The sequence below is a fragment of the Triticum urartu genome, chromosome 5A (assembly GCF_056163025.1).
Source record: "Triticum urartu cultivar PI428250 chromosome 5A, HENAU_Tu73, whole genome shotgun sequence".
NCBI lineage: Eukaryota > Viridiplantae > Streptophyta > Magnoliopsida > Poales > Poaceae > Triticum > Triticum urartu.
The window spans coordinates 536,296,147-536,308,619 of record NC_141877.1 but is presented as its reverse complement, the minus strand read 5'-3'; the positions used below and the strand labels follow the sequence as shown (position 1 = coordinate 536,308,619).

Sequence of the window (12,473 nt, the reverse complement as noted above, 5' to 3'; positions counted from 1 at the left end):
GCGTCACGTGGTACACGGCCCGACGGAGGAGACGAGGTTCGGATGTGGGACATTGTCGTCAGTCCGACGTGGCGGGCGCGCCTGGGCGCCCCCATATCCACCCCATATTTGGGCTGGATATAAGGGGTGCTGGCCAGTCCGGACATTTGAGGCCCGTTTGAGGCGCCCGTCTGGGTCACGGTGACAAGGCACCAAATTAAGAAGAATTCTTGACGAAAGTACCCTTAACTAATTAGGTAACTATCAGCTTAATTAGCGGCAACTAAATAACTGGCGACATAATAAAAAGCAACTAAATCTTGCTGCGCCAGAGTAAAATCAATCCATGGGATGAGAGGGAGAAAGAAATGCGAGCGCATGCAAATAGGAGAGAGAATTTTATTTTACTACCTTCCTATTGGAGACTACGTACTACTTTCTATCTAAGGCATGTACTGGATGGTGATACAGCACCCACTAAAAAATGAGAGAAAAAGATAAATACATATTACATTGTGAAATTTTTGCCAAAAGGAAATACACATTACTTATTATATACAACAGACAGACAAAGTAATAGACATATGAACTTTGCGAGGGAGAATATAGATAACTAGTATACCACCGTCCCAGTTGAAGGAACAATATACGACATGATTAATGCAAGGAGAAACCCAACCGCAAAAAAAATGCATAGAGATTTTTTTTTTCAAAAAGAAGGTTAACCTTCGGCCTCTGTATCAGAATGATGCATACGGCCATAAATGCACGGAGAAATGCACTCGCAAAAAAACGCACGGAGAAATATACGAGGGTAGAACGACTAGCGAGTGAACTTGCACTGTGCTGCAATGCACATTGATGTTGACGCTTACATTCGAATTAATAGACCATCCATTTCATGGAGAGACAATTTGCCCATGAGTTGGATCTTGTTGATTCTGGAGCATATATGCAAATTACACGATGAGACAAAATCAAGACATGTAACTATATAGGATCACACACACACACACGCACGCACACACAATCTCTCTCATCTAGCTCTAAGGATCCATGCGTACCATATATAGAGTGCTATTTGCTTTGGTTCGAAGCAAGCTTGGTAATGAGCTCGTTCAAAACAGAGGGATTAGTCCTGGTCAAATACTCCCAGCCATTAGTTTCCATTATTCTTTGCAGGCATGAGAGGGATTGGGCTTGGATGAACCTCAAACATGCCTCTTTCAAACCGTGACAATGGTGTCGCTCGGTCAGAGCAAGAGTGGACCCCACCGAGCTCACGCGTACCTCCTCGGACAAGTGCTTTTCACATATGAACTTGAGCTGCTCGAGGTCATATCTGTCTGCCACTGCAAACAAGTCTTGTAGCCATTCCAACCTCATTGCATCCTCTTCTTCAACGTCTTGAGCTTCGTCCTCCTCCATGTCATCCTTCTCCGTTTCTGGAAACGAGTCAGTGTAAATGAAGCTGAGCAAAGCGCTGAATATGTTTTTTTGACGGGAAACTACGGCGGGCTTACGCCAGCCTGAACTTATATTAGCCAGGGAGAGATGACAACATTCAGATAGTTACATAGGATGAAGAAAAGAAAGATTACAAGGGGTCAGCCCCCAACAAATGGCAGATGATAAGCTAAATTCTCGCAGATAAGTGATACAACATGGAACCCCAGTCCTTTAGAAGGGTCTGCTTGACCGCATTTTTGCAGCGATTAGACCAAAACACAAGATCCTCTCCAGATCGTCGTAGAGTGACATACAGATCCTCATCGTGAGCACGGAAGACCATAGCATTTCTCCGCTTTCAAATAGACCAAAGAATGGCAATGATAACTGTAGAGCGAACTTTATCAATTGAGGGGTTAGACCAAATATCTTGAATATGTTCGACTTCTGGAGGCCGAAGAAGAAGAAGATTGTCCCAAAGCAACTTGATGGAGTGGCAGTTCAACAGTAAGTGACTTGTGGTTTCCCGCTCATCGCAAAATGGGCAAGTATCGGAGCTTGACATCCCATGCCGGAAACGCCGATCATTTGTAAATAGTCTGTCCCGGAAGGCTAGCCAAGTGACCAACCGACACCTATTTGGAGCATAGTTCTTCCAAGTAGCCGTGGCGTACCTGTCCTCCGGCCTAGCTGCAAACACAGAAGCATATGCTGATCTTGCCGAGCTCGGCTTGTTGTCGATACGTCCAACACGACGGTCAGCCACTAAAGGGTTCAGAGTTACAGTGGCAATCATAACACGCAGCGCGGCAAGTTCCTGTTCAACAATCGAGGAAATCCTGGGGCGAAGGTCCAAACACAAAATTGGATCACCTAGAACCCTAGCCACCGAAGCATTCGGCCTAGTAGAGTGAGAGAAAATAGCAGGGAATCGAGCAGCAAGCGTATTGTCGGTCAACCATACATCAAGCCAAACTTTGGAGATATCACGGTATAAATTCAAACCTTTAGAGAGGTCTTTCCAAACCAAGGAATCAAGAGGAGAGGCGCCACCAAGGTCACGGTTATTGGACCAGCCATATAATGATGCCATCCTGGACTCCCAGGGGGGAGAGTTTGGGCAGTGAATTTTTGCTAGATGTTTGAAAAGGAGACATAGGTTTTGAGAGCGCAAACAGGTGAAGCCGAGACCCCCTTTGGAGAATGGAGCACAAACGGTCTCCCATGCAACCTTGCATTGCCCACCGTTGACTTTTTCTTGGCCAGCCCAAAAGAAGGCACGACAACGCTTGTCAAAGGCTTTGATAGTCCCAGAGGGAAGAAGCAAGGCGGACATAGCGTGAGTAAGGAGAGACCTAAGGGATGCGCGAACAAGAACAGCCCTGCCGTCTATAGAGAGAAGCTTGCCTCGCAAACCCGCAAGCTTTTTGTCCTCCTTAGCAATGATTGGGTGGAAGGTCGAAAGGTTTAATTTGTGGGAGGATAGAGGAAGGCCTAAATAAGTTTGAGGGAAGGAGGAGATGGAGCACCCTAGTATACTGGCTGAAAGGGTTGCCAGATCGTGTTCGACATGAATAGGCACGAAAGTACTTTTATCAAAGTTGATGTGTAGGCCCGTTGAAGCGGAAAACACTTGAAGAGTCGAGATGAGGTTTTGAGCAGCAGTGGAATTGGCCTTGCAAATAATAAGAGTATCATCGGCGTATTGAATGACAGGGCAGGGTAGGTGCTCGACAAGCGGATGAGACAAAAGACCATCATTGCAAGCATTGATAATAAGCTGTTGTAACACATCTGCGACCAAGATGAAAATAAAAGGCGATATAGGATCGCCTTGGCGTAACCCCTTGCGACATTGGATCCACGGACCAGGCATCCCGTTGAGCAGAACGGCTGATTGACTAGAGAGGTTTAGATTAGTGAGCCAATCGATCCATTTTTGGGGAAAACCTTTAGCAGCCAGCACTTGATTAAGCGCGTCCCACGTAATAGAGTCAAAAGCCTTGCGGAAGTCAAGTTTCAAAACGAAAGCGGGAGCCTTACGACGATGGCAGGATTGGACGATCTCAGCTGCATAAATAAAATTCTCAGCAATGCTACGACCCTTAATAAAACCAGATTGGTCAAAGTGAACAAGAGAAGGGCAGTGAGGTTGGATTCTATTAACGAGACACTTGGAGGCTAGCTTGATGCTGCAATTTTGGAGAGACACAGGGCGAAAGTTGTCCGGGTGTGTAGCGCCTACTTTTTTAGGGAGGAGAACAATAAAAGCTTTATTTAACCTGTTTAAATCCGCTTTGAGAGAGAAGAACTCATTCATGAGAAGAAGAAGATCATGTTTCACCAAATCCCAGTGTTTTTTGTAGAAAGCCGGCCCGAAACCGTCCGGGCCCGGACTTGTATTGTCATCCATCGAGTTTAGTGCCACTTTAATCTCGTTAAGAGTGAAAGGGCGAATAAGGGCATTAGCTTGGGAGGTAGTGAGAGCGGAGTAGTTAAGTAAAGTACCCAAGTCAAAATCAAATTTGTTGATGGCCGCTTGGCCAAGCAAATTTGAGAAGAAGCTATGGAGAGTAGCCTGTTTGCCGGAGTGAGAGAAGATGGTAGAGCCGTCCACTTCTAGAGATTGAATTTGATTCCTTCTAAGCCTAGCTGAGGCGCAAGCATGAAGGTATTTGGAATTTTCATCCCCCAAAGTACAAGTTCTGATTTTGGCACGTTGCCTCCAATAATTAGCTAGGAAGGAATTGTGCCTGTGCAAAGAGCACTTGACAGCCGTTCGAAGACCGGCCTCCAGAGGCGAGAGAGCACGTCGTTCTTCAAGCTTGTCCAACCAGTCAATAACAGCGGTGCAATTTTGCGCGAGGATCCTAGGAGATTTAGCATCGATGGTCCAACGTTTAGCGACATTACGCACACGCTTTAATTTCCTGCACAATTGGCCGGCAGAGCCTAGCAAGGGAGATGGAAGCACACTTAACCAGTTTTTTGTGACCTCAGCAGAGAACGTCTCGGATTTTAATAGCCAGTTGTTTAGCCTGAAAACCGAAGGCCTGGGAATGTTTATGGAAGACGACATACAGAGGGGAACATGATCCGAGGTTGTGCGCGTGAGCGAACGAATTGTGCAATTCGTGAAATGGGTTGACCAGTCCAAGTTAACGAAAACGCGGTCGAGCTTGACCAAGATTGTATTACTCTGGTTGTTTGCCCAAGTGAAAAGGCGATCCAGCAAGGGGATTTCCTGGAGCGCCATGGAATTGATTGCACCTGCAAACATAGCCGCCTCGGAAGAGTTGAAGTTTGACGTAGATTTGTCGGAAGGTTTTAAAGTAAGGTTGAAATCTCCAATAACAGACCAAGGGACACTAATGGTAGGGCAAATAGTGATTAGCTCGTCTAAGAAATGTTGTTTTTCGGCATGAGCGCAAGGTCCGTAGACGTTTGTGACTGCGAAAGAGAGATCCGATAAATTGGACTCGAACCAGCATGAAATAGAGAAGGAATCTCGCCGCACGAGTGCACTTAAAATCGTCGGCATTCCAAGCGATAAGTGAGCCACCAGATGCACCGGCAGAAAGGAAGGAAATGAAAATCACGCACATTAGAGGGAAGAAAAGAATTCGCTTTGAACATGGAAATCTCCTCGAGCTTGGTTTCTTGGAGACAAATAATTGAAGCAGAAGAGTTTTGTAGAGCTGCCTTAACATCGGAACACTTTTTTTTTAGAAAAGGAACATCGGAACACTTAGGGGGGCGACCGAGGCCCCTAACGTTCCAAGAGATGATTTTGAGGCCTCTATTCATGATAACCGGCAGTCGACGCATCGAGAGCCTCCTCTGAGACATCACATGCCGCAGCAAGCTGGACGACGTCTTTGCGCGTCAGCGGCTCGTCCACGTCTCCTGCGTCAACAAGCTCCATAAGCTCCACCGCAGGTAGCGCCTTTCACGTCGCCGGCTGGCGTTTTCCTTCCATCTTCATCTTCTTGCGCAAGGAGGCCTTCTCTAGCATGGTGAGGTATCTCGGTTCCTCAGAATCCTGTAGACGGGAGCTGCGCCTAGCCGAGGCAATCGGAGAAGGACGAACGACGACGATGTCCCCAGCAGGACCGATGGCAGGGGTAACCGGGATGGCGACAACTGCGATCTCGTGCTGATGAGTGGGAGGGGAAGTCATAGCCGCAGAAGGAGCTACGGTCTCAGCCCCATTGACCAGGGATAAGGCAGCCGCCCCCCTGACGGGAGAATCCCCGGCGGACTCGACCTCACATGCTGCAAAGTTGTCGAGAGGAGCGATGGGCTGAAGTAGCGGATGGGGAACCCGCACGGACGGTTCCTTTTCATGAATGTCATTCTCGGTGGCCACCTGCAAAGAGGGCTGGACCGGGGACGCCATGGCGTTTGACAAATTTTTGTTGATGTTGGAGCCAAGGTAGGAGCAGTTCGCGTACGTCAGACGCAGCAAAGGCAAGAGGGACAGGGATGATGTCGAAAGAGATTGGGCAGGAGAAACCGAGGGGATGGGGGGAGAAGTAGAGGAAGGAAAGAGTTTATGGGGCGAACAGTGTCTTTGAAGGTGGCCAAACTGCCAGCATCTACGACATCGGACCGGGTCCCGACAGAAGGCGAGCTTGTGATCTAGCGCGAGGCAGCGATGGCAACGAGCTCCCCAGTTGAAAGGCCTACGAGGAAAAGCTGAGGGGTAGAGGGGGGCAGTGTGCCGCTTAAACAGAGGGGGTGGGGCAAGGAGAGCATGGCATATGAGTATGGTCTCGCACTAGAACCAACGACCATGGAGCTAGGTAGCGTAGGCGAAGGCAAAGCAGCAGCGTCAGCAGCGCCACTATCAATTCCCGTGAAGGGCTCACTCGTACAAGCAGGTTGAGCAGGCAAACAACCAAGAGCCGATGCGAACGTAATCCACTGGACCGAGCCCACCGGTAGAGAAAGGATACCCGAAGCGCCTGGTTCAAGCGGCAGAGCACGCCTCCAAGGGAGAGAGGGAGCATGCGAAGGAATGCGGTTGATTGGCTGCAAGCAGTGAACTGAGACTGAGGACGCAGGGATGATGGGATCCATGCATTGGACTGTTGGGCTACGGCAGAAAGCAGCGGCCGACGGGCCCTTTGCATGCGCATGCGCATGCGGCAGACCGCCTGCGAGAAGGACATCGGCGTGGCTGGGACACAGCGAGGAAGGCGACGAAGATCCCTTGTCTAGCATTGCATGCATGCCACTGATGTCTGAGTCTAAAGTTCTAGCTACAGGGGTTGCAGACTGTAGTACAGGAAAAGGAGCGTAAAAGTAAGATCGGCATAGCAACATGGGGCTCGGTTCACTGGCATGGAAAAGGACGACTACGCCTCTATGATTGATCCCTTCAAGTGAAACAATGAATTGAGCAATACGCGCATTAGCCACCGTACCGTAACCGAGAACAAACTAGGACTAATCTGCCGCATTATCTGTAAATCAACGAGGAGCCAATCCAAAACGAGACCAGGGAATGCACCGTGGAAGCAGTAGGGGGAGGGGAAGGAAGGAGAACTTGGATCCAAACCTGCGTCGGAGAAGACTTGGTCGAGCCCGGGGCGACGGGGGTGAAGACCGGCGAAGAGAAGTTTTCGAGGACGTAGTGCAGCAGCGCGTCGCCGGGAGTGAACATGAACGGCGCCGACGAAGGATCTGGCCGGCGCACGAGGAAATCCGGCCGTGATTTTGCGAGTAAACCGCGACGGAAGGCGGTCGCCAGAGTAAGCTGCTCGGGCGTGGTGGCGGAGACGAGCGGCTCCGAGGGAAGCTCAGAACCACCGGTGCGAGAAGACGCGGGCGTCGGCAATACCGACGCAGGGGGCGGGTTCGGCGAGCCGCCAAGCAAGGGGCTGGAGGACTTGGAGTTGTCCGCCGGCGCCGGAGTGGCGGTCGGCGCAGGCAAGGGGAAGGGAAGGACGGGAAGGGGAGCCGAGAAGGCCGCCTCCGCAGCCATGGCTGCCGCTGGGGCGTCTCTCGCAGTCGCCGCACCTCGCGCACCTCCAGAGTCGAGAGGGGCACCCAGGGGGCGAGGCATGGTGGCCATCGCGGCCGGAGTGGCCGGCGGCGTGGGAGTGGGCGTGTCGCCTATCCTATCGCGAGAGCCACCTTTTGTGCGTCTCTCTTGTGTCCAAGCGCTGAATATGTTGCGTCAATGTCTTTGATTTGTATTACAGAACACATCTAGATGTGACATCTAAGCTGATTTTCATTCTGTTTGTGGTTTATTTTTTGTCCTAATTTTTTTTGTTTCTTGTTTTTTTTGAGCATCAGTACAGACACAAGCACTCATATACACGCGCATACACTCACCCCATGAACGCACACACGCACACCCTACCCTTATGAGCACCTCCGAGAGACTAAGCCGGCATATTATTTTGATGCATTATGAAAGGTTAGATGTGACATTTTTAAAAAACATCTAGATGTGAATTAGACAAACTGTTTGTATTACACCAGACGTAGTGGTGCCTTCCTTCATGGGGCCAAAGAGTTGCGTCATGAAGACAGTTGATCGGGCAGCAAGCACACACCGGTGTGCAGCAAACGTCTTGCCGCTGACATCAAACATCACGTCGGCACCCACCTTGGTTTGAAGAAGATTGTTGAAATGCTGACATATATCATGAGAAAGGGTGGCGGCAACCTCGGTGTTGCAAACAATGACATCGCATCGGATGGTGAAACCATCACACTTCATATTACGTGATTGTTCAAGGACATCTTTCCTTGTGAACTTCTCGATGCCCTGGGACGTCTCACTGCGGGAGAAGCTGTAGGTCTTAGTTCCACGAATGTACACTGGCTTGTGCTTCTTGACCTGGTCGATGAAACTAAAACTGAACTTGGCCTCCACAATCTCGTCTTCATCATCGTCGTCGTCGTCTACGAGACGACAAAGGTAGAGAGATATGAAGTCGGCACGGCTTGGCTTGTCACCGTTTTAGGGAAGCACCGGATGTACCACTCAATATGAAAACGGTGATTGATTCTAATTCTAGTCCGAGCGGGACACTGTTTGATCCTCCCTCGGTAACGGAGAGAAATATACTAGTAGAAAAAGGGTCAAACGTGAAGCACATTAATGCCGATTTGTATTTGAGCCGGTACTAATGGTACCATTAGTGCCGGTTCGAACGGATTTGCATTAATGCCGGTTCGTGTTAAACCTTTAGTATCGGTTCGTGGCACGAACCGGTACTAAAGGGGTGGTGGTAGGCTGGCGTCAGGCCGGGGCCCCACGATCACCTTTAGTACCGGTTCGTGGCATGAACCGGTACTAAAGGTCTCTAACCTTTAGTACCGGTTCGTGCCATGAACCGGTAATAAAGGGGTCTGACCTATAGTACCGGTTGGAGACACAAACCGGGACTATAGGGCAATTTTCAAACTTGAAAAAATCATAACTAAATCATCCTAATTCAGAAAAATACATATAATATATCAAAATTTGCAGAACAAAAAGATTGATCCGCTGAAACAACCAGTTTTCTGTTTTGACAATTTTTTAAAATCACAAAATTCCAAAGGGAAAATAGAGTTTTTGGGCGTTTTAGACGTTTTTTTTGACATTTTTAGCGTTTAGTGCTAGGGTTTAGATTTCAGCGTTTAGGGTTAGGTTTTATGGTCTAAACCCTTAGTTTTTACTGTTTAGCATAGAGTTTCCGACGTTTTAAGTCCCGGGTTTAGGGTTTAGGACAATTTTTGAAATGAAAAATTGTAAAAGGAAAAAAAGATATGCTCTAATTTATGTTTTTTTGAATTTTGGTTAAATCTTGTCAAACCGGTCAAACAACTGATTCAAGAAATATAGAGTGTTACTAAATAATTACGCAATAATATTAGTGTTACTAAATAAGTATCTCAGTTTTTTTGAATTTTGTTCAAATCTGGTCAAACTATGGTCAAATTGTGGTCAAACTATGGTCAAACTATTTATTCAAGAAATATTAGTGTTACTACATAATTATTCAAGAAATATTAGTGTTACTACATAATTATTCAAGAATATTAGTGTTACTAAATAATTATTTCAATTTTTTGAATTTTGGTCAAATTTGGTCAAAGTATGGTCAAACTGTGGTCAAACTATGGTCAAACTTATTCAAGAAATATTAGCGTTACTAAATAATTACTTTTTTTAGAATAATAGTTTCAAACTCAAACGGTGAAATGTGTGACTTCATGCTCAAGCTAAACTCCTGAGGGTTAATAGGATTGACATCTTACAATTGTTAGAAAAAACAACAAGTGCAGACTCGGAAACGAAGAAGAATAGAACCTGAAAGTTAAGCGTCCTCGGGCTGGAGTAGTGAGAGGGATGGGTGACCGGTCGGAAAGTTAGATGATTTGAAATGAGTGATCCACAGTTGAGTAGTTAAGAGAGGTGATTAGAGACTAAATCATCAAATAATTCAGAAAAATTAAAAATTAAAAAATCAAATTTTTTTCCCAAAATTTTCAAAAAAAAATAAAAAAAACCTTTAGTACCGGTACTAAAGGTCCCCCGTACCAGGGCGCGAGCTCACGCCATATGGTGGCACTTTAGCGCCGGTTCGTGCCGAACCGGTACTAAAGGGGGGAGGCCTTTAGTGCCGAAATGTTAGTGCCGGCCGAAACGTTAGTGCCAGTTCCATAACCGGCACTAAAGACCCTTATAAACCGGTAGTAATGGTCCGTTTTCTACTTGTGGATCCAAATAGAAAGAGAAAAGACCGACCGTTTCTGTCTTGGACACGGCACAGATACAGAATAAAAGCATACGTACCGCGTGGCCTGGACGTAGATTCAGCTGGAGATCAACCATACAACCAGATAGAGAAAGTGGCAATGCCGGACCGGCGGCGCACGCGCGCGAAGACCATGCCGGCGGCGTCCGTGGGCTGGTCGTGGCTGCCCCCCGACCTCGTCAACTGCGTTGGGGAAATCTTCCTCTCTGCTGGTGACGTCGACTCCTACATGACCTTCCGTGCCGCGTGTCGCAGCTGGCGTGCCGCCACCGATGATCCGTGCGGGCTAAGCCGCCGCTTCCGTCCCCATAGATGGGTTATGCTCGACGATCTCTCCCACCACGTCGACTCCCGCCTCTTTCTTAACCTCGACACCGGGCGCTTCCTACGGAAGAACGTGCCCCTCCCCAACAACGGTGCCTACACCTATGTCGGCGCGGCCGACGGTCTTACCCTCCTGGAAGTGGACACTGGGTATGGCTACGACATGTGTATCCTCAACCCCTTCACGGGTTCGATGCTCCGCTTCCCTTCAGGCCTTGCGTCTCGTCGCCTATGCTCCCGCGTCGCTGTGACCGCCGACGCGACGGCGCCACTCGTCTTCCTCTTTCTTGGCTGTTTAAGTGGAGTGTGCTATGATCCGAGTAACCCTCTCCCCCGGTGGTTTAGTGCCCAACGCAGTCCGGTCAACATGCTCATTAACGTGTTGTCCTTCCAAGGCCGCTTATATATCACCGATGTTGGTGGGTCAGTTAAGGTCGTGGATTGCCCCAAGGGGCCGCATGACAACCCTGAGATCACTACCATCATCAAACACAATAGTGTAACAGAGCGAAGCTTCCTCGTGGATAACGTCGGGGAGCTATTGCTTGTAGGCAAGCTACCATCGATGGCAGGCCACCCACGGTACTCGCCGTTAGTAAGGCGCATGCACGTCTTCAGGCATGACCTCGAGAGGAAAGCCTTGGAGCCGATCGAGAGCATCGGAAACCGTGCTATATTCCTTGGTCTCGGGCACTGCCTCTCCATCGACACTAACCATCTTCCTGCCATCGAAGCTAACTGCATCTACTACTACAACGTCAAGGGAAAAGACATTCAGATGTATTTGTACCACCTTGAGGACGGCAGCCGGCAGTTGCTCACATCTCCCCCTCTACACGGTCCCTCGAGTCTTGCGCAGATTATCCTTGAATACTGCAGGGGGAGATCATAAATTATGAGTGGACTTGTCTTACAAGACAAAAAATGGTGACTTAGGTGACTTTAAAAGATTAAGTGAGAATATAGTTTGCTAGCGGACATGTGCAATGTTTGGACTACCCATCGTATGTCAATGTTCGATTCAGATTTAGTGTTTTACTACCGCTTGGAATAAGTGGATAGCTATGTCAAAAGCAATCAACAACTAAAAAAAAGATTTGGTGTTTTACCTTCAATTCATATACAACTTTTTGTTGGCTTCAAACCTAATAAGGCTGAGTAATTTCTTTATCTCACTTTCTATGGCAGTACAACGAACACAACAAATAATAAAAATTACATGCAGATTTGTAGACACCTAGTGATGACTACAAGGATTGAAGCGAGCCGAAAGCGCACCACCACCATCGCCCTTCCCTCGCCGGAGCCAGAATCTTGGCCTCCTTTGGTTTGTAGGAATGTTATAGGATTTCTATAGGATAGGATTTGCATAGGAAAATTTCCTTTGAGGCCCTTTGATTTGTAGGAATGGATTCCTATTCCTATATAGGATAGGAATCAATCTTTCACATTTTGGAGGAAGAAAAACATTAGCTAAGACTCAATGGAAAAATTCCTATCCTATGCATCAAATGACATCTCTTTCTCTATAGGAATTGAGATGCATGTCATCTCACTTCCTATGATTTTTCTATTCCTACAACATTTTTATCCTATGAACCAAAGAAGGCCTTAGATTGAAAGGATCCAACCCTGAAGGCACAGGAACAAAGAGGAACAAATACCACATTCGAGAAGATCCACCAAAGACAACCACCAACCGAATCCCGCGAGATCTGCCAAGGATGCACATCCACATGCCCTCCGACGATGCTAGACGCTCCACCGGGACGGGGGCTAGGTGGGAAGAACCTTATTTCATCTTCAAGAAACTGTTGTCGTCTCGTCTTCCTGAGCAGGACAGAAACCCTAACAAAACTCAAAGAAATACCTGAAAACCGAGCCCTCCCACCGACAAAGACCGGTATCCACCATGCACCCATGGTCCTAAGGCCACAGAAGAAGATGTGGTAGATC

At 47.9% G+C, this 12,473-nt stretch overlaps 1 protein-coding gene across 1 annotated transcript; it reads right to left on the bottom strand.

Moving 5' to 3' along the window:
- Positions 1-855: 855 nt before the first annotated feature.
- On the bottom strand, positions 856-10,270 carry LOC125510346 (BTB/POZ and MATH domain-containing protein 2-like). Its single transcript, XM_087524397.1, has 3 exons — positions 10,232-10,270; positions 7,919-8,395; positions 856-1,497 (listed from the first exon to the last, which is right to left on the bottom strand). Exons 1-3 carry the CDS (start codon positions 10,268-10,270, stop codon positions 1,057-1,059), a joined length of 957 nt encoding a protein of 318 aa, XP_087380523.1. The 3' UTR covers positions 856-1,056.
- Between the last annotated feature and the right edge of the window lie 2,203 nt (positions 10,271-12,473).

Bases quoted from the DNA above. Each gene is read 5' to 3' on its own strand.
- LOC125510346 (XM_087524397.1), bottom strand. From the start codon at position 10,270: ATGGTTGATCTCCAGCTGAATCTACGTCCAGGCCACGCG. The intron at 8,396-10,231 runs GTACGTATGCTT...AACGGTGACAAG, and splicing joins ATCTACGTCCAGGCCACGCG to CCAAGCCGTGCCGACTTCAT. The intron at 1,498-7,918 runs GTAATACAAACA...GGCTGGCGTAAG, and splicing joins AAGGCACCACTACGTCTGGT to CCCGCCGTAGTTTCCCGTCA.